The sequence below is a fragment of the Polyodon spathula genome, chromosome 3, assembly GCF_017654505.1.
Source record: "Polyodon spathula isolate WHYD16114869_AA chromosome 3, ASM1765450v1, whole genome shotgun sequence".
Classification (NCBI taxonomy): Eukaryota; Metazoa; Chordata; class Actinopteri; order Acipenseriformes; family Polyodontidae; genus Polyodon; species Polyodon spathula.
This window is the reverse complement of record NC_054536.1, coordinates 9,005,299-9,031,308: the sequence shown is the minus strand read 5'-3', so window position 1 is coordinate 9,031,308 and position 26,010 is coordinate 9,005,299. Positions and strand designations below refer to the sequence as shown.

The window sequence follows — 26,010 nt, the reverse complement described above, 5'->3', positions numbered from 1 at the left end:
TTAAATTCAACACTTTTCACAATGTATCCGAGTATCTTGTTAGCCTTTTTTATAGCTTCCCCACATTGTCTAGATGAAGACATTTCTGAGTCAACAAAACTCCTAGGTCTTTTTCATAGATTCCTTCTCCAATTTCAATATCTCCCATATGATATTTATAATGTACATTTTTATTTCCTGCGTGCAGTACCTTACACTTTTCTCTATTAAATGTCATTTGCCATGTATCTGCCCAGTTCTGAATCTTGTCTAGATCATTTTGAATGACCTTTGCTGCTGCAACAGTGTTTGCCACTCCTCCTACTTTTGTGTCGTCTGCAAATTTAACAAGTTTGCTTACTATACCAGAATCTAAATCATTAATGTAGATTAGGAATAGCAGAGGACCTAATACTGATCCCTGTGGTACACCGCTGGTTACCACACTCCATTCTGAGGTTTTTCCTCTAATCAGTACTTTCTGTTTTCTACATGTTAACCACTCCCTAATCCATGTACATGTGTTTCCTTGAATCCCAACTGCGTTCAGTTTGAGAATTAATCTTTTGTGCGGGACTTTGTCAAAAGCTTTCTGGAAATCTAAATAAACCATATCATATGCTTTGCAATTATCCATTATCGATGTTGCATCCTCAAAAAAATCAAGCAAGTTAGTTAGACACGATCTCCCTTTCCTAAAACCATGTTGACTGTCTCCCAGTACCCTGTTACCATATAGGTAATTTTCCATTTTGGATCTTATTATAGTTTCCATAAGTTTGCATATAATAGAAGTCAGGCTTACTGGTCTGTAGTTACCTGGTTCAGTTTTGTTTCCCTTTTTGTGGATCGGTATTACGTTTGCAATTTTCCAGTCTGTCGGTACCACCCCTGTGTCAAGAGACTGCTGCATGATCTTGGTTAGCGGTTTGTAAATTACTTCTTTCATTTCTTTGAGTACTACTGGGAGGATCTCATCCGGCCCAGGGGATTTGTTTATTTTAAGAGCTCCTAGTCCCTTTAACACTTCTGCCTCAGTTATGCTAAAGTTATTTAAAACTGGATAGGAACTGGATGACATGTGGGGCATGTTGTCAGTATCTTCCTTTGTAAAAACTTGTGAAAAGTAATCATTTAACATATTTGCTATTTTTTTTTCTTCCTCTACGATTTTGCCATTTGTATCTCTTAAACATTTAATCTCCTCTTTGAATGTTCTCTTGCTGTTGTAATATTGGAAAAACATTTTGGAATTGGTTTTAGCTCCCTTAGCAATGTTCATTTCTATTTCTCTCTTGGCCTTTCTAACTTCCTTTTTGACTTGCATTTGCAGTTCCGTGTACTCTTTCTGTGTACTTTCTTTTTGGTCCTTTTTTAATGCTCTGTAAAGTGCCTTTTTTCGCTGAATATTTTTTTTAATTGATCTATTAAACCATTTTGGCAATTTAGTTTTACATTTAGATTTGTCTACTTTAGGGATATAATTGTTTTGCGCCTCTAGTACTACGTTTTTGAAGAACAACCATCCTTCTTCTGTGGGTGTTTTCTCTATTTTACTCCAATCTACTTCTGTTAGTCTCTGTTTCATGCCTTCATAGTTTGCTTTTCTAAAATTGTAAACCTTAGCTTTAGTCTTTACTTTTGAGGATTTAAAAAACACTTCAAATGAGACCATGTTGTGGTCTGAGTTTGCCAGTGGTTCTCTGACCTCTGTTTTAGTTATTCTATCTTCGTTATTTGAAAAGACTAAATCAAGGCATGACCTGACACGCCTCACAAGCGCTGAATAAATGGACCGCAAAGGGTTAAGGTTGAAACATTTAAACGTCTTTAATCCTAAATGTATATTATATTTAGAGTAATTCATTATTTAATCAGTGTCTTGACTTAGGGATAAGGGAAACCAGAGGAAGTCCTGTTTAAAAAAAAATAAAATGTTTTTGTCATGTCACCCACTTTGTAACCCCAAGCTAAAGATGTTATCCTTACAGTAACAAGCAGGAGATAGTTCAGGTGACAATACATATAGCTCTGTACTGTAAATTCACAAAGTGTCAGTATATTAAACAGTATATGTTGGTCTTCCGACAATGGCTGGTTGGTAGGGTTTGGTTACTCAGGTTATTAGTTCATACCTATGTTATGATGTTTAACGTCTGGTGTCAGGAGTGCAATCAGCATTCCACGCATGATGCTGTCATTTGTTGAATTTAGAAAAGACAGGCTTTGGAGTTTTTGTGCTCATAGTTTTGTCCACCCACACATGCTAACACTGAATGTTCAGTCACAAAAGGTGGCCTGAGGCCAGGAGAGAACCTGGATGCCATCGCCAGACAAGAAGTCAAGTTATTCATTTAAAATTGCAGAACAGGCCCCTCAGTTAGGAAACTCAATCAGACTGGGAAATTTCATTTGAAGAGTACTGACTATTCAGAGTGTAAACAGGATCACAGCGCTGCTGAGACATGGAAAGGGTTAGAGCAAAGAACTGACAATGGGTCTTCACAATAAAGCCTAGGACTGAAAATTCAGCTGATTGCAGTTATGACTAAAATAGACCATTTGAATCATAATTGTACTTGAACTTTCATGTTTAATTTGACTAATCAATCAAACAGAGAGCCATCATTCCTTTTCATATTGATTCATTTGAAACTACATTCATTAAAATGACAGATTTAAAATGTTAAAATGTTTATAAGAACTTAAGAACATAAAATGTTCTTAAGTTCTTATAAACATTTATAAAAGAAAAAGATTAAGGGGCTCTGAAAATCACTGTCCTGTAACTCAAAAACATCTCCTATTGTTGTTTTACTAGCTGGTGCTGTTCAGACTGTTTCAGAAAGGATAAATATGAGTAGACCAGGTGAGGTGGATCAAAGGTTGCTGTGCCAAGCCAAGCTCTGTGCCAAGCTCAGTCCTTATTTACCAAAATAGTGTGTTTATAACATGTGTACAGAGATAGACATATAAGGAGAAATATGAAGAATTCATTTAGAAATGAATATTCCTTGCTTTGGTTGTTGGTAATTATATATATATATAATATATATATATATATATATATATATATATATATATATATATATATATATATATATCATTTAAAAAAAAAATGGAAACATCAGAACCCTCTATGTAAAATGGATTGTCTGCAAATGCTAAGCAAAAAGCACAATATGAAAAGTCCTGTATCCAAATATTAACAAAAAAATGCAGAGATGGATAGCATGTCTTGTTTTTGTCCTTGTTGGTGCCATGTGGGTAATGGAAGCAACATTACACTGTACATGTGGATAAGAACGCCTGCTAAACAAGCAGTATTCCCTGAAATGGATCAAATAATACCTGATCGCACCTTTGAGAAAACATGAAACAAGAAAAATTAAATTAGTCTGAAAACTCTTCTGATTTGAAAGTGGCACATTTTGTCCAGATTAAGGTTGCTTGTGGTTACTGGCATTACTACATGACTGAGTGCAAGACACCCCACTACTACAATGACAACTCGCCCCACAGCAGGGCTCTGGAATCAGGGCACACACTTGGAAGCCCTTGATGACTGGGGTGCTGACAGCTGTCTGTTTTCCTGATCAAATGGTCTTATGTTGTACTTGCACCACATTGCTCTGTAACCACGCTTGAAAGCACAAATACGGTGCGGTACAGGAGGGTTGCTACTCACTTCATACGTTCAAGCAGTAAACTGGAAGAGCACATTTTCAATGTTGTAACCTATTGATGGCAGTATACAACAGAAATTAGTTTAACAGTGTGCTGTTTCCTATGGCTTTTAAAGTCAATTACTTTCTTAATCTTTTAATTGAGAAAGAAATATGCAGTATGCTAAAATTATGCAAACTGGTATAAGACGTCTGTAAATATATATGAGGACTTCCAAACACAGTGGTACTAACTGCATTTAAATTCTGTGCTTTCCTGTGAAAACAAAAAACAAGATATTGTACCTCAATAAAATATGCACACATTCTATGTTTTACATTAGAAGTGGATGTGTATAATTAGTTTGGTCTGAATTATTTACAATTTAAAGATGTACCAACGTTGTATGGAGTATACTGTATAGGTGACAATGGGAGAGTTTCCATGTATGTTCTAATTTTTCTCGAGACATTGTTATCGTGCCAAATGAAAAATGACCCTGTACATTTCGGGTTTCCATTGGCTCAATTTATTTTACTCGAGAAGACCTTCTTTTCACCTAACATCATGCAAATGAAGGGGAAAGAGGAGGTTGATACGCAAATTAGCCATGCATAGCATTCTTGTGCTGTTTACGCAGACAGCTCAGGAAAATGTGGTTTTCATGCACAGAGAACAGGTACATGAGAGAATCTCACATAGAAATCCACAGTTATCAGATGAAATTTTGTTTGAGTGAAACTGTTTAAAGCACAGTGTTAAGCTCATGTAATAAAGCTGTGATTTGTAAATGCCTCTTGTCTGGTTGTCGTTAGTAGTGAATAATATTTAAAACAAATTTATCACATGACTTATTAAAGAAAAAAGAAAATAATTAATCCAGAGGTATATAATGAAACTGTCCAACCCAGCTATTGCAGATCACCATGGCTGAAAATCTATGGAGACAAAGGATTATAGAGATTTGTGCCAGAAAACCTTCCATGCATGCTTCCTAGGCTGGATTGGGAGCAGTGGACGTTTTCATGTGAAATGCGGGTTTCCATGTGAAAATGAGAGTGGGTTTTCCAAGTTTAACGACATGCTCACAAGTAAATCAGATTTCCCCTATCCCTTTCTGTGGCTGTTATTTTCGTCCACAAACCTGATCATGTTGAGCTGTTCTCCTACACGCGCATCGCCACTTCACGTGTAAATAACCACACAAGGAAACTCCCCCAATGTAATTCCTTCATAATAACTATTACTGGGTGTAAAATGGTCTTAATATGTATATATTTATATTTTGCAACTGAATAGGAATGGCAGGATTATCTTACAGATACCAGCATGTGTGCATGTCTCTGACGCGTGTGTTGAAATCAATCAGTTAGGAAATACCACAGTCGGTGGGTCTTGTGATGAATCCATCTGAGGAAATCTATGGTTGGAGCCGTATCAATTTTTGAGATTAGCATAAAGTATCTGATTATAATAAGGCTGACAGGCCACAGACAATGTAACCACTAAACCGATATTTTTATCACTCAAGTAAGGTTTTGTAAAACACTGGAAAAAGCATTTAATGCCACATTTCAAACCATAGTTTCTTTCACATTAAGAGGCGAGACAGGCTGTCGAGAGTGCAGGTTTTTCCACAGTCCATTCATGGTAACAGCTTTTCAGATAAGATGCATACTGTGCATCACAGGTGGTGATAGTTATTTCCTATCACAGATAACCCAATGCCATGAGTAATTACAAGTGTTAAACCTGGGCCAGTTTATACGAGAGATGCACAGGAGTAAATGACAGTGGAGGTTCAGGACAGGACTGAGGTGCACATGATCGAGTTCAATGGTGCATGATAGAGTAAGATGATAATATAAACATCCATCACGTACACTAAATCTACAAGCACCAGCATTTCAAAAGAAAAAAATGTGAAGAACACCTAGCAAGAGGCGGTGAGAATGTTGTAGAAGTCACACCACTTCTAACCCCTTATTCTTTAAAACGAAGAATGACCAGTGATGCCAGTGATTAGTGCATTATTGATGAACAATCATTGATCAATTAATCAACCAGGTGCACAACTTGGAGCTTCCTGGGTTGTATTTTCAGTCGTATTTGAAGTCTACAGTTTTTGCTCCTTGTTTTTTAATAATACATGTTTATCTATGTTGAAGTATGTTCATGTTGTATCACTGCATTACATTCCCATGTATAATATACACATGCTTGTTTTTAGTGATAATTGAAGGTGTTTAATAATGTTCTCATTGCCTTGATTATTAATGGTTATTATGTGTTTGATATTCCATTAGGAGATTGCTGATTTTGCCTATGGCAGGCTCTAATCCTTTCAAAAAGAACGATTTGAAGGGTTAAATACAACCTGTCCTTGTACAATAGAATTTTACAAAAACTGTTTCCATAGATACCAACTTAACAGGAGTACTGTATACCACTTTTGCAAATGTGGGAGGAAACAAACAAAGGGAAAGTGAATAAAAATGTAAACGTGGATAATGGTAGAGTAATATTAGTTTGTTCAGTAACAGGCTGTATTTGTTTATTTTTTTTTTTTTTTTTTTTTTTTTTTTTTTAAATGCCCACTGAAGATTCCTGTTGTGTTTTTGGTTTGCGGTTTGACCACATGATGCTTTTAGCAGTCTGTCCAGATGGCCACACTGATCATCTCCACTGTAGGGAAGTGCAGTTGAGAGGACAGTAATCCAATGTGTTAATAACAAATGTACATCAATTAACAAAAAACAATAAATAGAAATCTATGTCAGGTCACATGAATCTCAAGAGCAGGAAACACAATTTACTATACAGTGGATTTCAGAAACGCAGCCCTAATCACTTGCATAAAGTGTAACTCATTTGTGTCCATCTGACCTCTTCCATTTTGAAAGTAATCTAACAGTATTGAAGAACGCAATAAAAGTACAGTAGTTTGGAGGTTTTTTAATTTTTTTTTTTTTTTTTTTTTTTAAGAACTAGATTACTGCTGTGAAAGTTTCTTTTAACTTAATTACTGAACTTCTAACACAATAAAAAAGTAGTCCTGAAAATATAATTGAAAGCTTGTATAGTGAACCAGGAGCACTCCATGGAAACAGTGCATTATTGATGAAGGGTTAAGAATAAAACTCATTACTCACGGTCATATGAGTGTAGCTGCTTTCAAGCTGACTCCTGCAGATGTGCTATTATAGACCACGTTGTTAGCACCTGAACCGTCTTGCAGTACAGACCTTTACACTACATTATTTTCAGCTCCTAGTGCAATAAGCAAGGCTGTTCATGCAGTCCATGTGTTTCAATGCTTTCATATTGTGTATAATATAAGATTATGTGTCATAATTATGTGTCATAATTATGAAAACTAAAATAGACTAACCTTGGTCTGGGGACTGTAACCCCTTTAAAAAAAACTGTAAGCACACAAAAAAGTGTGTTTCCTGAAAAATACAAATATTTAGGTTTAAAACGATGCATTTCTTGTGGCCCACAGTATGGTGTCACAATTTAATTTTACAATACAGAGTGACGTCTGTCTTCCACTTTAAAGTAATCACAGCATTGACTTGCCTTAATTTCTTTTACTCCCCCCAGAATGAATTAATGGCATTCACCTTGATGCATTTTATGACATGTTGCAGTTAAATGCAAGGCTAATAACTATAAAAAGTTTGAATTATTTTGAACTGCTTCACTCCTGTGTTAGAAAAGATAGCCTTACCTGACTTTGCAATTCACTCTGCTGTTTCAGGCGCAAGTTCTCTGGTGTATCAGCCACTGTGGTGAAAGATTGCTTTGGATAGTGTCTAAAACAGAGACATAAACAAAAACACATACTATAGATAAATGTGTTTTTGATAACATTCAAAAACTGGATAAAACAAGTGTCATTCAAATCCTTTGCTGTAATTTTTAAAACCCAAATAATAAAAAAAAGTAAATCATAGTTTCATTTTCAAAGATAATGTGTATTTTTCATAGATTAGTTGTGCAGTATAGACTAACAGTGATAACAGCGTTTCTCATTTTCTGGGATGCCTTGTCCACATTTACTTTATGGGATTTATTTTAATGATCTGAAGAGTGACGGATCATCTAATCAACCCTTTAAATGTACAATAATCCTGCTGGTGTTTTCCACCTGGGCTTTTTACATTCATAACTTATTATCACTAAAATAGACACAAATATTCAGCCAGGCTAGTGGAATCTACCCAGACAAAAATGTATGGTCTGCTTCAGAAATTCAGTTACATAAGCTCAAGTCACTGTATACCTTAACATCATGGAATCCTAGCCTAGCAAAACCCTATGGAGCAACTAACACCTGTCATGCCCCAAACCTACTTAGACTCAGAAACCTCAAGAAATCAGAATCCAAGGTGCTAATACTAGCTCAGCCAGATTTTGTGTTAAAGTAATTACAGGCCGATTTCCAATTTGTAAATTTTGGCAAAAATTTTGGAATCTTTGATCAGTAATCAATTGAAACGTTATTTGGATGCAAATAAAATTTTTAAAAATATGCAGTCTGGTTTTAGGTCAAGTCACAGTACCGTGACTGCAGCATTGAAAGTTATGGATGACATAAAAATGGCTTTAGATAAGAAATCAACATGTAAGTTTTATTTTTGATCTCTCCAAGGCTTTTGCTACGGTTGATCATTCAATACTCAACAAAAGGTCATTGAGCGTTGGTATTGGATTGCAAGCACCTGGATGGTTTAAAAATCTGATGTCAAATCCCAATTGTTAAATAAGGGTGTTCAAGGATCAATTCTTGGTCCGTTACTGTTTATTCTATATATTAGTAATATCGGTGAACATAAGTACCATCTGATACCATTTTATATTAATGTAATCCCTCCCCCTCTTTAGGAATCAAAAATGTGCAATCTGATTTTGACACCACTCAACAAGCCTCTCTTAAACTCTAGTAAGACAAAAGCTATGGTATTCTCTGCTACAAGGACAAATGTTACTATCGATTCAACTTTAGTTACTTTAGATAAAAAAGCCAGTGAGTTAGTTGACAACTATTAGTATGTGGGTATTTGGCTGGATAGTAATCTTGAGTACAAGACCCATATTGACCATCTTGCAAAAAAATTGAAATTCATGATAGGTTTTCTGTATAGACAAATCTTGTTTTTCTGTAGTTAAAAAAAGGCTAATTGCTTGTATATTTCTACCACAAACTGATTATGGTGACACAGTCTACATGATTGCATCACCCTTAACATTAAGCAAACTGGATCCCATTTATCATGCAGCTTTGAGATCTATTACTAATTCAAGCTGCAGTACTCATCATTGTGTGCTGTATGGTTTGGTTGGCTGGACCTCTCTGGCACTGCGAAGGTTGAAGCACTGGTATATTTTTTTATACAAAGCTATTCTATGTAAGATACCGCCACACATAAATTAATACTTTACAGCTGCTTGTAGTAACTACAGTCTTAGATCACACTCATGTTTCTATTTTTTACGGTTCTTAAAGTGCGTACTGAGGTTGATAAATAGTTTTAGTGTACTGCTGCTACCTTTCTTAGCTAGGTCTCACTTGAAAAAGAGGTTTTAATCTCAATGTGATTTCCTAGTAAAATAAAAGGTTTAATAAAAATAAATAAAAAATAAAGTCATTTCAGCTAGAATACAAGTCATTTGTTTCTTATTGGGACTTAACTAAGCAATCTTATACTTAGTTGGTACAGTCCCCTAGGCTCCAATATTGGGTGCACATCATATAAAAAGGCAGCAGCACCTTGAGCACAACCAGAATTAAAAGATAACCTCTTGGATGCTCTTATCTTAAATACAATATTTTGTATTCTGATATTTTGTAATGTGATACTTTGTGATGAAATTCTTTGTAACAACTGTAAGTCACCCTGGTATAAGGGTGTCTGCTAAGAAATAAATAAGAAAATCAAAGAAGACAGCTGTGACTATTCAACAAGTCACACAGCCTCAATATTACAGCCATATTAGGTCAGAGGTCAATATCATGGTCAGCAACACATTTAGCAATTACTTCACTGAAAACAGACAAACATAAGTAGTTGGGATCGGAAAAAGAAGACTAGCCTATGTATCATTCCTGGATCATTTGATCTGTTTAAATGAAGATATTTAAAAATCGTATTACCAAATCATATCACACTTCTTGTGTGTTTCTATAATCAATTTGTTTTGCACCAGTGTTGGCAAAGCATACTGCATGCAGTTGTTCACTCCAAAAACACTGAACATCAGCATTTCACAAGGAATGTGACAAGACTAAGCATGTGATTGAAAATGGCAGTAAAGAAATATGACCTTTTTTCTGATGTTGAACTATTTTTAAGTTTCAAATTGTCTTGCACAGCTCTGTAGACTCTTTGCCTTTCGCTGTGCTCTGGTTGCTAGGCGATAATGAAATGTATGACAGTGGCTGTGTCTTACGATATATTATGGTATGCTTGCAAAATATCAGTGTTCTTACAGTCTTACTGTGGCATGAGGATTTTTCATTTTTTGCAACAATTTGTGGTCCTCATTTGCATTCACAATCCATATTAAGGGGTCAGCATTTTCAAATGTAATTCAATCACTGTTTATATAATCTTGTATAGGAAGTTGTATCAGATGGTCTCTGAGATACTGTATGAGGCTTTGCTTGTCAAAGGGGCAGGTTTGTAAAATACCAAGCACAAAATGGAACTGTTCTCTTGTACAACACCAATGAACTTATCATAGAATAAATACGACTACCAAGCATGAAGCCAATCTCTAGAAGCCTTAGGTCATTATCATCCGAAAAGCAAAAGGCATATGACCCCAATATGACAGCCACCCTAAGTCACAGGTCAAAGGGAACTGAGCTGTTACATTTTGCCCGTGGAGTCTCCATGACAATACAAATAGGAAGTTGCCAGCTGAAATGGTTTAGGAGTTATTAGCTGTTGTAGAAATGACAGCAGATTTGCTAATTTATACAAGCTTCCTTCATGGGGATGCTTAGATAATGTTAACCAGGCAGCAGCTGGATGTACCTTATATGGGTTTTTATTTTTTTTTATTCTTACTCTGCATACTGTCAATACCAAAGCATGGGCAACACAAAAAAAGGGTTTCTGTTGTTAGACAAAATGCAGTTTACAAAAAAAAGAAAACTGATATTGAAAAAGTATTAAGTTTCAATTAAGCAATATCCTTTACATTTTCTGTATTATTTTTAGTTGTGGTGCTCAGTCCTTCAGAAAGGATGCATGTAAGAAAGTGCAAGTACAAACACATGTACAGTCAGCAAAACCTGTTTTCAGCTGTATGGTCTATAAACTGTTTGGCATTTGTATCATGGCTGCAGTGTGCATGTAATTCATTAGCATTCTTTTTTGGTATGCCCTGGAATGAATACATCAAAACATAAGTGACCACAAACTGAGCCTTTATGTCCCTTTGCATAAATAAGCGTGTCTTAGATCTTGCAGAAAAGGGACCTGAAATAGGCTTTTAGCAGCTCAGCGTGGAACATTTCCAAGGTGCAGGATGAGACAATTGTTCTTCTATTCTCTTCTGTGGAGGTGGAAATAGAGGGGGAGGCTTTCATTGAGTTAGCTGACTTCACACATTTGACTGAAACCATATTTGCCAAAGAAGCAGCAGGGAACTAGACAGTCATTCTCTGTGGAGAAATTCACTTTAATACTCTCTACAGATGTACAAGACCTTCTTTTTCAGCAAGTCAGGAGAATGGGTCAAATTCCATGGAAAAGAAAAATAAGTCTCTCCTTTTTCTCAATCTATTTCGGTAGTACTTTTGGGTTGTGTGTGTTTCCATATATATATATATATATATATATATATATATATATATATATATATATAAAGTATTCAGACCCCTGACCAATTCTCTCATATTACTGAATTACAAATGGTACATTGAAATTTCGTTCTGTTCGATATTTTATTTTAAAACACTTAAACTCAAAATCAATTATTGTAAGGTGACATTGGTTTTATGTTGGGAAATAATAAACTGAAATATCTTGCTTGCATAAGTATTCAACCCCCACACATTAATATTTGGTAGAGCCACCTTTCGCTTTAAGTCTTTTGGGGTAAGTATGTACTAGCTTTGCACACAGTGTCAGAGTGATTTTAGCCCATTCTTCTTGGCAGATTTGCTCCAGGTTGTTCAGGTTGGTTGGACAACGCTTGTGGACCGCAATTTTCAAATAGTGCCACAGATTCTCAATGGGATTGAGATCAGGACTTTGACTGGGCCACTGTAGGACATTCACCTTTTTGTTCTTGAGCCACTCCAATGTTGCTTTGGCCTTGTGCTTGGGATCATTGTCCTGCTGAAAGGTGAATTTCCTCCTAAGCCTCAGTTTATTAGCAGACTGAAGCAGATTCTCTTGCAATATTTTCCTGTATTTTGCTCCATCCATTCTTCCTTCAATTGTAACAAGATGCCCAGTCCCTGCTAAGAAGCATTCCCAACTCATGATGCTGCCACCACCATACTTCACTGTAGGGATGGTGTGTCTTGAGGCATGGGCAGTGTTAGGTTTGCGCCACACATAGCGCTTTGAGTTTTGGCCAAAAAGCTCTATCTTGGTCTCATCTGACCACAAAACCTTTCCCACATCGCAGCTGGGTCACTCTCATGCTTTCTGGCAAACTCCAGACGTGCTTTCAGATGGTACTTTTTGAGTAACGGCTTCTTTCTTGCCACCCTCCCATACAGGCCAGTGTTATGCAGAGCTCTTGATATGGTTGACTGGTGCACCATTACTCCACTCCCAGCCACTGAACTCTGTAGCTCCTTCAAAGTGATTGTTGGCCTCTCTGTGGCTTCTCTCACAAGTCTCCTTCTTGTTTGAGCGCTGAGTTTTGAGGGACGGCCTTTTCTTGGCAGTGCCTGGGTGGTGTGATGCAGCTTCCACTTCCTGATTATTGATTCAGCTGTGCTCACTGGGATATCCAAACACTTTGATATTAATTTGTACCCTTTCCCCAATCTATGCATTTGTATTACTTTATCTCTAACTTCTGTAGAATGCTCTTTGGTCTTCATTTTCCTTCAGATTCACAGCCTTACCAATGATCCTTCAACAGTAGGGTTTTTATCCAGAAAATGTGACAGCAACTTTAATGGTTCACAGGTGGAGGCCAACGGTAAGGTAATTGTGTCCTCATTAGGGCAATTTCTTTCATCGGTGCAAACTGGGAGCTTCCACAGCACAGGGGTTGAATACTTATGCAAGCAAGATATTTCAGTTTTTTATTTTTCTTAAAAATATTTCCCAACATAAAACCAATGTCACCTTACAATAATTGATTCTGAGTTTCAGTGTTTAAAAATAAAATATCAAACAGAACGAAATTGCAATGTACCATTTGTAATTCAATAATATGAGAGAATTGGGGGTCTGAATACTTTTGCAAGGCACTGTGTGTGTGTGTGTGTGTGTGTGTGTGTGTGTGTGTGTGTGTGTGTGTGTGTGTGTGTGTATATATATATATATATATATATATATATATATATATATATATATATATATATATTGTAAGATGGCAGGGAGGGGGTTAAAATCCTTCCCTGCCAAAACATGTGAAAATGCAACTTGATTTAATTGTTTTATTGTTTAGTAATCCCCTGCACCTGGTGTTAATTGTACATTAGAGCCAGGTGCAGGATATTTAAGAGAGACAGCTAAAATGCTCAGGGCTGCTGAGATGTAGGAAGCAGAAGGTGCGCTCTGTTTCCGAGCAGTCGAGTAAGGAATGGTGTTTGTGTTTATGTGACAGATAAACGGCTTAGCCGTCCTGTAAGGTAGTTAGGTTCCCGTGTGTTTAATTAGTGCTCAAGAAGGAGCTAGGTGTTTATTTTGTGTTTTGTTTGTTTCCATTTGTGTTGATTAAAAGTGCACACCAGCGCCATAAAAATCCATTTCTGTTTCCTGGGTCTGCTTTTAAAAGGGCAACGAACCGTGAGAGTACAAGGATCTTTTACTATATATATATATATATATATATATATATATATATATATATATATATATATATATATATATATATATATATATATATATATACACACACACACACACGATGCATCAGTATCCAGTTTAGCTAATAATTATCTGGCTTGTAGAATCTATAATCTGCATTTATTTGTTCCAATGTAATGCATTTTCACTGTGAAATTCAGTAGCAGTTGATGTATGCTGTTCCCCCTATCAATACAGGTTTCGTATCAGTTAGGCCATTGCTTACAACTCCTCCTCTAGGATGTGGTGTTTCCATGAGCAACTATGGGAATGTTCCTCCAATCCAGTAATGTACTCTTTCTACACAATAGTAGTCTCTGTGGGATACCACATATGCAGCCAAGGTGTCTCTTCCCAGACTGAAACAAAAGCACCATTAGCCCTCCCGTGAATATCTTTAAATGCCACTTTTTGTAACCCAGTCACTTTTCCGGTATTATTTCAGCTACCAACTTGGCAGTGAAGTTCCAATCCATACAATTTGGATTACAAACTATTGAATAGTATTTTCTATGATGACAAAGTCAATTCATTTTCAGTAAAGTGTCCTAGGCAATTTGTATTAGAAGACACTTGAAGGCACAGTTTGAATAGCTAACTGCTTGACTTCTAATACAAACTAATGTAAGTACAGTAAAACCTGTCAAATCCAGCATCGCTTTGGACCAGAAAGTACTGTAGTGCCGGATTATACAGTGTGGCTTAAAGAGGTACTGTAAATGTACAGTGCCTATAGAAAGTCTACCCCACAACTTCCAAGTGAAAATAATAATTTGTAGAAAATGAATTAGAAATAAAAACTGAAATAGCTTGGTTGGATAAATTAGCTCAGGTGTAACCAATCGCATTCAAAATCACATACCAAGTTAAGTGGCCTCCACCAGTGTTAAATTGTAGTGATTCACATTATTTCAGGATAAATCCAGCAGTTCCTGTAGGTTCCCTCTGCTGGCTAGTGCATTTCAAAGCAAAGGCTCAACCATGAGCACCAAGTTGCTTTCAAAAGAACTCCGGGACAAAGTTGCTGAAAGGCAGAGATTAGGGGATGGGTATAAAAAAAAATATCAAAGGCCTTGAATACCCCTTGGAGCACGATCAAGACGATTATTAAGAAGAGGAAGGTGTATGGCACCACAAAGACCTTGCCTAGATCAGGCTGTCCTTCCAAACTGCAGGGCTGAGCAAGAAGGAGACTGATCAGAGAGGCTACCAAGAGGCCAATGGCAACTTTGCAAGAGCTACAGGCTTTTATGGCCAATACTGGTCAAAGTGTGCATGTGACAAAAATATCCCAAGCACTCCACAAATCTGGCCTGTATGGTAGGGTGGCAAGAAAGAAGCCATTACTTAAGAAAGCCCACCTTGAATCCCATTTGAAGTATGCAAAAAAACAATCAGGAGATTCTGTAGCCACGTGGCAAAAGGTTTTGTGGTCTGACGAAACTAAAATGGAACTTTTTGGTCTAAATGCAAAACGTTATGTTTGGCACAAACCCAACACAGCGTATCACCCAAAGAAGACAATCCCTACTGTGAAGCTTGGTGGTGGCAGCATCGTGTTATGGGGATATTTCTCATCGGCAGGGACTGGGCACAGCACTTGTCAGGATAGAAAAGAAAATGAATGGAGCAAAGTACAGAGAAGTCCTTGAGGAAAACCTGCTGCCCTCTGCAAGAAAGCTGAAACTGGGATGGAAGTTCACCTTTCAGCATGACAAAAACCCAAAGCACACAGCCAAAGCTACACTGGAGTGGCTAAGGAACAAAAAGGTAAATGTCCTTGAGTGGACCAGTCAGAGCCCCGACCTAAATCCAATCAAAAATTTGTGGCATGACTTGAAGATTGCTGTCCATCAACTCTCCCCAAAGAACTTGACAGAGCTTGAACAGTTTTGTAAAGAAGACTGCACACTTAGATTTGGCAATATTTGACCAAAGTTGGTAGAGACCTATCCCAACAGACTCACAGCTGTAATTGCTGTCAAAGGTGCTTCCACCAAGTATTACCTCAGGGGGGTGGAGACTTATCCAATTATGATCTTTCAGTTTTGTATTTTTAATATATATATATATATATATATATATATATATATATATATATATATATATATATATATATATATATATATATATTTCCCTCAATAAAAACTTTTTTCCCCTTAACAGTGAGGAGTATGGTGTGTAGATAAGTGGAAAAAAAATCCTCATTTAAATGCATGAAACTTTGAGGCACTGACACAACAAAATGTGAAAAAAGTTCAAGGGGGTGTAGACGTTCTATAGGCCCTGTATACCCAGTAACTCTTGTGTTGTATTCATTTCAATTGCACTTTCTCCATTATGTAAACATGGATTTTACAATTCCATATATGCTGGACTGCTTTGTATTTACACAACATACTCGATAATTAAATTAGAAAAGAAAAAACCTCTTGACTTGATTCTGAACTGCAGTCAGATTTAGTTTGATTTTAGCTAGACAAGATTTACAAATCATGCCAGATTCCAGAATAGACAGGTTCTGGATTGTAGAGGGGATTACAACGTTCATTTCAGTAGACTTTTTGTCGGAACCCAAAAACGATACCAAATTATACAGAATGACGGTTTGCAGAGGGGCTGGATTGGATGGGTTTTACTGTATTCTGGATTGGAGGGGTTTTACTATATTCTGAGTTGTACTGATCTATGCTGTAGAAGTAGGTGGTTAAGGAAGGGAGGTGTTTAATGTTCTTGTTGGTACAAGTAAACCTTTGTGACTTTCACATATCAAAAAACAAAACACCTAGCTACCAAACATCAGCCGTACAGAATAACAAACAAATAACTGTAAAGAATTGAACCTTTAATACAAATGTAAATATGTGGAATCAGGAGGTGGTGTGCAGTGCAGGTAAGTCATGCAAATTGAGCTTGCCAGTTCAGACCTGGTCATGTTTAATGGCTTGGCTAGGTACCCATAGACAAGTCTGTGTGGCATTTGAGCTCTCCTGAGTTTGGCTGGGGTTGGTTCCACCACAGCAACCCTAGTCAGGCAGTGTGGTCTTGTGGTTAAAGAACAGGGTTTGTAACCTGGAGGTCCCCGGGTCAAATCCCAGCTCACTCACTGACTCCCATCTGTGAGCTTCACTTAACCTCTTTGTGCTTTGTCAGTCAGGTGAGATGTAGTTGTATGTTACTCTGCAGCTGATGCATCACTCACACGCCCTAGTCCCTATAAGTCAACTTGGATAAAGGTGTCTGCTAAATAAACTAATAATAATAATAATATAAGGGGCCTGGTCCAGAACAATCTAGCTAATCTCTTGTGTTCTTTGTTTGGCAACATCCATTGTTTAGGTTCCCAAGATGAGAATAGTGGAATGGATGTGTTCTGGCATTAAAAACATGAGAACATTCTTCAGTTCTTCTGAGCTGGTACGTGGGTTGCAGTGTGAAGCTTCAAAATACATGACTGGAAACAAATTTAAAAAAAAAAAAACATAATCTGAAGACTGATTAGCTACTTAAGTAACAAAGTTCATTGACAAGAAGTACGTGTTGAGAATCTTTTACTAGAACAATAACTTATGCATTCTGAGGTATCTCTAAAGAATATATTTTCAATTAATATTTTATATTGAAGCGTGAAAGGACCTTCAAAGTCCCTAAGACACCTCCTGCAACATCAAAGATTAATATGAAATCAGATCTCAGTTCACCAAACTTCACTTACCGTATATTTGAATCCCCTTTTCAAAATTAACTTGCAAGTCTGCAAAGATTTCATACTGCAAAGCACCATTACATTTTCTCTTTCATCTATTGAAAAAGACCACATTCTATTGAAAAGCTTTGGTCTGTTGATTTTGATGACCCAAAAGTTAATGTACAATAGGTACTGTCAATTATTAATCTACAGATATTTTGTCAAGTACAGGTGTCCCCATGTGGTCTGGGGCCGAATTCTGTTAAACTCCAATGCAGTCCAAATCATTTATTTATTGTTAAGCTCTCTCAGCCTGATTAGCACATATGTCAGGAGATATAGCAGGCCTTTGCTCAATCTCCTCTTACCGCTGAGTACCTCCCAGTTGTCAAAAGGAACAGAATATGAAAACTGCCAAATCAATGGAATTTATTTCAGCCCTGTCTAATGAAAAACGTACATGTGTAAAAAAATAACAAAATCGCAAGGTTATTTATTTTGTAAATTCCTAATTTATTTTTTTGTTGTTGTTTTTTTGGAGAGATTCTTATAAGGGCATTTGGTGATCTGAATTATTGCTAGCAAGTATCTTGCAGTAAAGTACATAGAGATAACAAATCATCTTTTTTTTTATTAAACTACCATGACTTCATAGATTTCACATTGTTCTATATGAAAGATGCACACATTGTGTAAAATGTGTATTTGATTATGAATGGTATTTTTTTTCCAGCTATTATGAACCAAACAGTTGACAAAGGCCATTTACATTCTTTTCAATGCTGCACAACCTGTGCTGAAGGGATGCATAACACATTGGAAATATGCAGGTTGTCCTTGGAGTGCGAGTTCTGGGAAGTGTACACCTACCAAGCCACAAGCACTTGGATACATTTACATGCAAAAGATAATGGAAAAGTTTAAGAGCCTTGTTTACCAGAGTAACTCATCAATGTGTGGTAATTGGGTTAAACGTGTGATCCGACTATTTAAAAATAAATGTGATTGAAAGCCACTGAATACAATAAATAAATCAGATTTGCATTGAAGATAGTCTCAACTTTCAGGGAAGCCTAGATACCTCAAGCAACAGAATGGGTTCTTTATCTTATACCTGAAATACAAACGCTGGCTCACAGCATGACTAAAGCAATGTCAATTTATACAATCTGTTAGAGTACAACCATAATCAAATTAGAGCAAAGTCTGCATGCAAAGATTGATACCGTCACAGTATTCTATGTCGATGGTCACATTGCTGGATTTAAAACCCCAGTTTAAAAACACATCTTGTCAGTTTAATATATACGTGCATAAATATATAATTTATTTGCCATTCTTGTTTATTTAGATCACTAGTTAGATATAGTGCACATAGATACTTGCTGATCGAATGTACATGAATGTCATGTGATGCCTTTTCAAAAAAGCTCAAACCATGCATTTGAACAGGTTACTTTTTTGAATGCACAAAAAAAAGGACCATTCATGCCTGGTAAAGTAGACTTTAGATATAGAATATATATATTATATATATAGATATATATATATCTATATACTATAATATATAATATGATTATATATATATATAACCACGTGTCAACAGGAAAGCCAAATAGTCATATTACTATTATTCTTTTTTTTAATTTAAATTGAAAAAATGTAATCCCACATCATAGGTCATAAATTAACATTTATTGTACAACGTTCACCAAGAGAAAAAATAAAAAATAATTCTACGGACATCAGTGTATCTAGAATACATCACTCACGTCAATCAAAGCACAAGCATTGTTGCAGGAGGGAACATGAAGTGGGAACATGAACACTGGAATGTTTAGAAGGAAAACTGTATTTCTTCTACTGAATGTCCCTGAGTAAAAGTTGAAAAAAAAACCTAGTTGATTTGCCTAATATGTGTGAATAAAAATATCAAAACAAATGGGAATATGTTAAAACAGAAATTGCTGCAATATGGATACAGAGCAAAGGAAAAGTACTGTGTGTCTTATAAACACTGCAGGTGGTTCAGTAACACTTCAGGATTCCCTAGTTTCTAAATTGCTGATAGTTGTGCAAATCAAATTTGTCTCAGTTCCCTGGAGTGTACAACAAAATCATTCTTGGAATTGGAATTAAATTGTCTGGATGAAAATGAGAAGGAAATAAAAACACCTCAATGGGTAGACTTACAAAGAAAACATGATTGTGATTGAAGTGCTACGATTCCTGAATCAGATCTACCTGACCGTCAAAATGATTGTCATTTTATGGAAACTAAGGACGTGCTATGTTAATAGTTCGGATGTCGCGCATCATAAGAACGTACTGTAAATTAAAAATGAATTGCATTAAAAGGGGTGTTTACTATGACTTTGTACGATTTTAGAATGATAATACAGAAACACAATTACATGTAAAATGTTTCCATCAGCATCCCCTAATAGCACAAAATGGATTTGTTAATGTGCTGTGCTAATGTGTAGGCTATTGCTACTAAAAACATATTCTATTAATGTGCTTCGCGCGATTACCCTTCCCCACTCAGCAGAGTGATCATCAGAATCAATAGCTTCACTGTAAAATTAATTTCAAGTTAAAACAAAATGTTTGGCAAGAAACAGATGATTCTAAAGTCCAAATCAATTCCATTTTCTAACAGAGATTATAACTACTACAATTATAATAAGAGAAGTACCTTTTATATATTTTGATACTTTTTAAATGTTATGATCTCAAGGACCATAAGCAAAGGCTATATGGTTTGTGCAACAGAGTTTTGGGTAGCTGGTGATATTTCAGTGGTTCATCAAAGACAGTCCAGAGGTGTATATGTCTCAACTATATATTGTACTTTTGATTTGTATGTATAAAAAAAAATGTACAGTATAAGCAGGTTAACCTGTTTTGATATTTTAGGGCTCCTGATTTTACATTCTGGGAATGGCAAATTACATTTGTCAAAATGAGCAATTCTGTTTTTATCAACTTATTAAGAATTAACAATGTAATTTGAACATAAATAAAATTTTTACAGTAAAAATCTATTGATTTTTTTTTTTTTTTTTTTTTTTTTTTTTTTATGTCCCTGAGATACTGTAGTTTTCAGGAAAATCTTTCATAAGCAGTCCACTAGTAACAATGTACTGTAGGTTAGTCAATAAATAAAGATGTTTAAAAAAAAAAGCTTATTGCTAATATTACAATATACAGAATAGTGAAAAACTGGACATTATTACAAAATATACCGTTAGGGACATGGAGTATATTTCATTTCATACTTTAAGATTTTTGGTTGACAAACAAAAAAAAAAAAAAACACAAACAGGACTAAATAAAAAAAAATAATAATAATAACTCAGAGTGACATTTCCAGAATTTCTTTAATAACTCATTGCAAATAACTTGCAGAGTCATTTCAGTGTGCTGCTGCCAATGCAAGCACTGTAACTGAGGAACACAAAAAGCTACAGGTAAAGGTTAATGCATTTCAAATAGAAAACCTAGAATAGACAGCTATGGTTTCAATGGTGTTCAACACATAACACAAACTATTTTCTTATTTAGACAAATATTATTTCAAGACAGTTAGCCTTTAACAATATAAGAACAATGTAAGAATACATGTCTCAAATAATATTAAAGCAATAAATAACTTCTAAAATACACAAAAAATAAGTTTCAGCTTTTATTGCAACACCCAGTACAATTTACTGTACAAAATAAAATCCGTTCTATAATAACCTGATGTTGAAAGAGGTTTTCATAGTTTACTGTGTTATATTCTTTATTAGGCTTCCAAGCCAAAGGCTGGGAAGCCTATTGTTATAGTGTTAAAGTTTTTTTTTTTTTTTTTTTTTTTTCCCCAAAACTTTAAAATGTTGCTGCTTAGACGCTGTATGCCTGATCAGGTTCTGACTTGGCAGGTAACAAGCTGGATACATTGGCTGTCAGATGCTGAAAAAATGTTGCTGCTGCGTCCTTGCAATTGGTGCCGTGACGCATTTTTCAATAAAACCTTTTGAAATCTTCTTCTTGGGAACCAGTGAAGCGATTGATCTGAAACTTGGCCTATATCATCAGCACCCAAACCCGCATCAAAAGTTGCTGTGATGAATTTTAATGTCAAAATGGCTGCCACAAATCTTATCGAAAACACACCCCTAACAACAAACTGCTGCTGTTATAAAACTGTTTGTCCAACAAACTCCAAACTTGGTAGTTATCGTCCCAGTAACAATGGGATACAAATATGTGAAAATGCTGATGTTTCATAAAACAAGATGGCCACCACTTATACATTTACATTTGAAATTTAAACCTGCGTCAGTTGACAAACGATTTACTTGACTAACTCCAAACTTCACAAGCATCTTCCCTGATACTGTATCAATACAATTGACTTTGAAAAAACTGTGAAAACGAAAATGGCCATTTGCGCATTTTTTTAGAAACCTTTCGAAATCTTCCTCTTGGGAACCATTGAAGCAATTGATCTGACACTTGACATATATCATCAGCATCCAAACATGCATCAAGTTTGCGAAGCAGAAGTTTCTGCGATAAATTTTAATGTCAAAATGGCTGCCAAAAATCTTATCGAAATGAGTCCTCAACAGCAAACTGCTGCTATTTGAACACCGTTTGACCAACAAACTCCAAAAATGGTAGTTATTATCCCAGTAACAATGGAATATAAAAATGTGAAAATGGTTATGTTTTATAAAACAAGATGGCCGCCAGGTGTATGTTTTCACCTGAAATTTAAAACTGCCTCAGTTGACAAACGGTTTACTTGACTAACTAGAAACTTCACAAGCATCATCCTTGACACTGTAGCAATACAACTGACTTTTAAGAAACTTGCGTTAAACAAGATGGCTGCCTGCCGCATTTTTTAAAACAAATTTTTTCAAAATGTTCTTTTGTGGAACAGTTGAAGTTGCTGATTTTAAACTTGGCACATTTAGAACTAAACACGCGTAGACGGGTACTGATACTGGGGCTTGGGAGCCGTAAAACTGCCTGGCAGTTCTAGTTATATCTGAAATGATGAACTACCGTACTACCACAAAGCATATTGTTGAATTGAATAATGTAAAAACAATAAACGCAAGATAAACTCCTGATATTTTACTTGCTACAAAAAAATATATATATTCTTGTTATATTGGTAATGGCATTTATTAAGCTATCTGCTGTTTCACAAACTTGCACTCTAGCACATCTTCAAATAAACAAAGGCCCAACTGTTACCAAATACAGAACAAGAGGATCACAAAGGTCTCTCATGTAATCCTATTAATGTTTCACACATATTTATGTATTCGTTCATATGCAAAACTTGGTAACAGGATATGATACCTCACTTCTATTTAACATTAGTCCAAGGCAGTAACTCTGCAAATTAATTACATTTCTTATATTTTAACATTACATTCTTAAACTCAGTGAACATGTTAAAACTTCAATATAAGGTCATACAGAAAAATTAAACAAGGTAATGCATTAATAAGTTATAAAACAGTTTGTTTAATATTATAGGCACCTTTTTTTAGGTTGTCTCTGACGATGGTTCCGGTTGGATTTTTGTAGCTGGACTGGGGTGTTTATTCTTCAACCTGTGTAGCTTCGAATTATTCTTATTCTTACTGTGATTGGCTGCAGAGACAACAGGGCTAGCCAGAGATTGCATAATGTTTGTTGGGTTGGTTTACCTTGTGTATAGTTTCCTAGTAACTGAAGACATTGTATTCTGGGAGATGTAGTTGTTATTGGAAGTTTTAGGGGAGGCAGACAAGCTGTGCAGAACAACTGCTAAAATTTAAATGGAGTGCATATTTCTGATTTTTTAATGAGTAAAATGTCAGGTACGCAGCTTATCTGGACCGCTGGGTGTAAATGTAGCTTTTTGGTACGCTATTGGATACCCCTGACTGAAATGAAATGTTCAGGGTATTATACCTTCTGAGGTACCCTTATATATGTGCGTAAATATTATAAAATGCCTTGCATTGTCCAACATTGAAAACAACGCTGATTATCAGCTTGTCTATTAGTGCTACAAGGTGGTGTTAACATGCACAATAGCAACAGGTATCTTTTCTCCATGTTTGTCAATGTTTCCATTTAAAAAGCATGGACTTTTTAAAAAACGGAGACAGTACCAAGGGCACGATCCAATGTTCTTTTTCTCTTGAGTTCAAATTACACAGCAGGTGAGCACAGGGCTATACTCAAGAGTCAAAACAATGTTGCCACCGAAATACATCCGAACGTCTGCAATCAGCCTAGAATTCAACAGCTTTGTAGTCCTGTTTTCTCTCTTTAAATGCTATCATTTTGTTGCTAAACTTTGTTTTAGCAACACAGTGTTTCTTACATCATGTATTATAGACCAGTCCCTTGGTGTAACATGCTATAATCTTCTAAACATGTATTCTCCACACAGACACATCAATTACTGTTAATGAAGTTCATGAAGCCTTTTCGGTATGTGATCTTAAAAGAGACCCTGCTGTATTAAACACACACCTTAAGGGTTGTGAAAGAGAGTGAGTTGGCTGCAACCACTGAAAGACAGGAAGACACACAAGTTGAACCCTAATATGTTTTTTTTTTTATTTTTGTGGATATTTAAATGAATATACACAGTATTTTGAAAATGTATTCAATTATATATCAAAAGATTATATCTCATTAGCTGGTTATCAGGTGCATGTGGCAGTCCAAGAGCACAATGGGCCATTCAGAAGAAACCTGACCTATTGTAGTATTGAGCAGTTGTGTACATCTATTGAGTGCTGAGATGAAAAAGTGCCAAGAGAAGCAAGGTCAAGGAAACACATTTGAATGTGGGTTGTGGTTTACTGAGGAGATAACATATTGTAGATTGTACAACAACCAGATACTGCTTTCCCATTTTTTTTCTCCCACTGTTTCAAAGAAGCACATTTGAATCTGGGTTGTGGTTTACTGAGGAGATAACATATACAACCACCAGACACTGCTCTCCCAGGGTTTTCTATTACTCGATAACAGAAAATATTACATTTTTTCAGAGGACTTCAGCTGCAGTATGATAGTGATAATTGCAGTGCTGTGGCATGGTCCTTGGTAATAATGAAACTCCATTGTTCAAATAATGCATTGACTCGAGAGTTCCATTATTACCTTATAAAACGCAACAGCAATGCAATTATCCATTAAATTAGCAAACTGAAAGAGAGACACACAACCACTTGCATGTTGATTAAAACCAATTCATGTGTGGTTTAGAGATGGGTTAAAAAACTAAACCTGTCTTACTGCCTGTGGCAAAGTGCCCGCCCCTGTGTGTATTTTGTGTTGTATGTTGTGGTATAGTCATTGGTACACGGGATATAAACGGGTCTGTGTAACACGAGTGTTTAAAATGTAGATTTGTATTTAGGCACGAGGATTGCACAGAACTTCACGTGCAAGTAAAATGTAATAATATGTGAGCACAGGGAATTGCACTTTATTAATTCACGTGCAGTTGTACCGCGACTCCAACTGAATGATTGATTAGCAATCGAGTCACGGTACAGCTGCATAAAAGCTGCATGTTTTCACTCACTCAGGGTTGTGTGTTCGGTGAGTGGAGAACGGGATTGGAGACGGAGGTAATAATAAGAAGAGTAATAATAGTAGTAGTTAAAAATATTGCTCACCATGTTTTGTCTGTATAGTCTGTTTTGTTTGTCTTTTTGCTTTGGCGAAAGTGCCGTGTCCTGTGTTTTGTTTGTCTTGCAACCTTTTATTTTCTGTCTGTCTGTGCACTATTAAATGCTGAGGGTCAGACAGCAATACTACCCCCTGCTGTATTCAGTAAACTAAAATATCCACAGTGTTTACTTTACAGCCTCTGATACTAGAGCAGAACCTGGTGGAATATTGCATGTTTGGGGGGATTATGGATTATCATACCTGTGTAATGATTATGCAGGAAAAAAACACTGGTTGAAAAACAACTGAAATGTTCAGGATTTAGTTCTGAGAATATATTCAGGAAATTTTAATTATGTGCTTGCTCATGGAAATATCCAAATCCCAAGCAAGGGCTCTTTGGGGACAGATTTGCATGCCTACAAAATAAACTGTGAAAACAGGCATACTAAAGTCTATCTTTATTAGCAACCAGACACTGCAGCAAACTGTTAACAAAGCAGCTCCTGTTCTGCTTTGTATGATCCATGAACTGTTTGATACTAAATCAACTGGGTGTTGATTGAAATGTGTGGAGCTTTACAACAAATAATGCTTTATGCAGTACAATAACCTCCTTGGGATTTTGGTAAAGTGAAGGGTATGCAAAGAAGAAAGATTCTATTGCTTCAGAACATTTGCTCTTGCTTTCAAAACAATTAAGTCAGTAACATACAGTAGAACTACCACCATGGTTGTAGAACTAGACCTATTATTATGATGAAGTTAATGACCATTACATATATGAACATTATATAAAGAATAGTACCGGTTCAGAATAAGAAAAAGCAATTAAATGTTGAATCCCAATTTGATATGCAATATTACTTCAATTATATTTTGCTCAAGACATAAGTCAGCTGTAGAATTGTAAAATAAAAAAATTAAAAAATTAGC

The 26,010-nt window shown here is 35.9% G+C and overlaps 1 protein-coding gene across 2 annotated transcripts in view; it reads right to left on the bottom strand.

The window, feature by feature from the left end:
- The window catches only part of LOC121312582 (LIM zinc-binding domain-containing Nebulette), a 93,504-nt gene that overhangs the window by 49,113 nt on the left and 18,381 nt on the right, over positions 1–26,010 (bottom strand). For both annotated transcript variants that reach the window (XM_041244324.1, XM_041244329.1), the window contains exon 3: positions 7,379–7,463. In XM_041244324.1, coding sequence (XP_041100258.1) covers positions 7,379–7,463 — 85 coding nt within the window. The remainder of the gene's footprint in view (positions 1–7,378; positions 7,464–26,010) is intronic.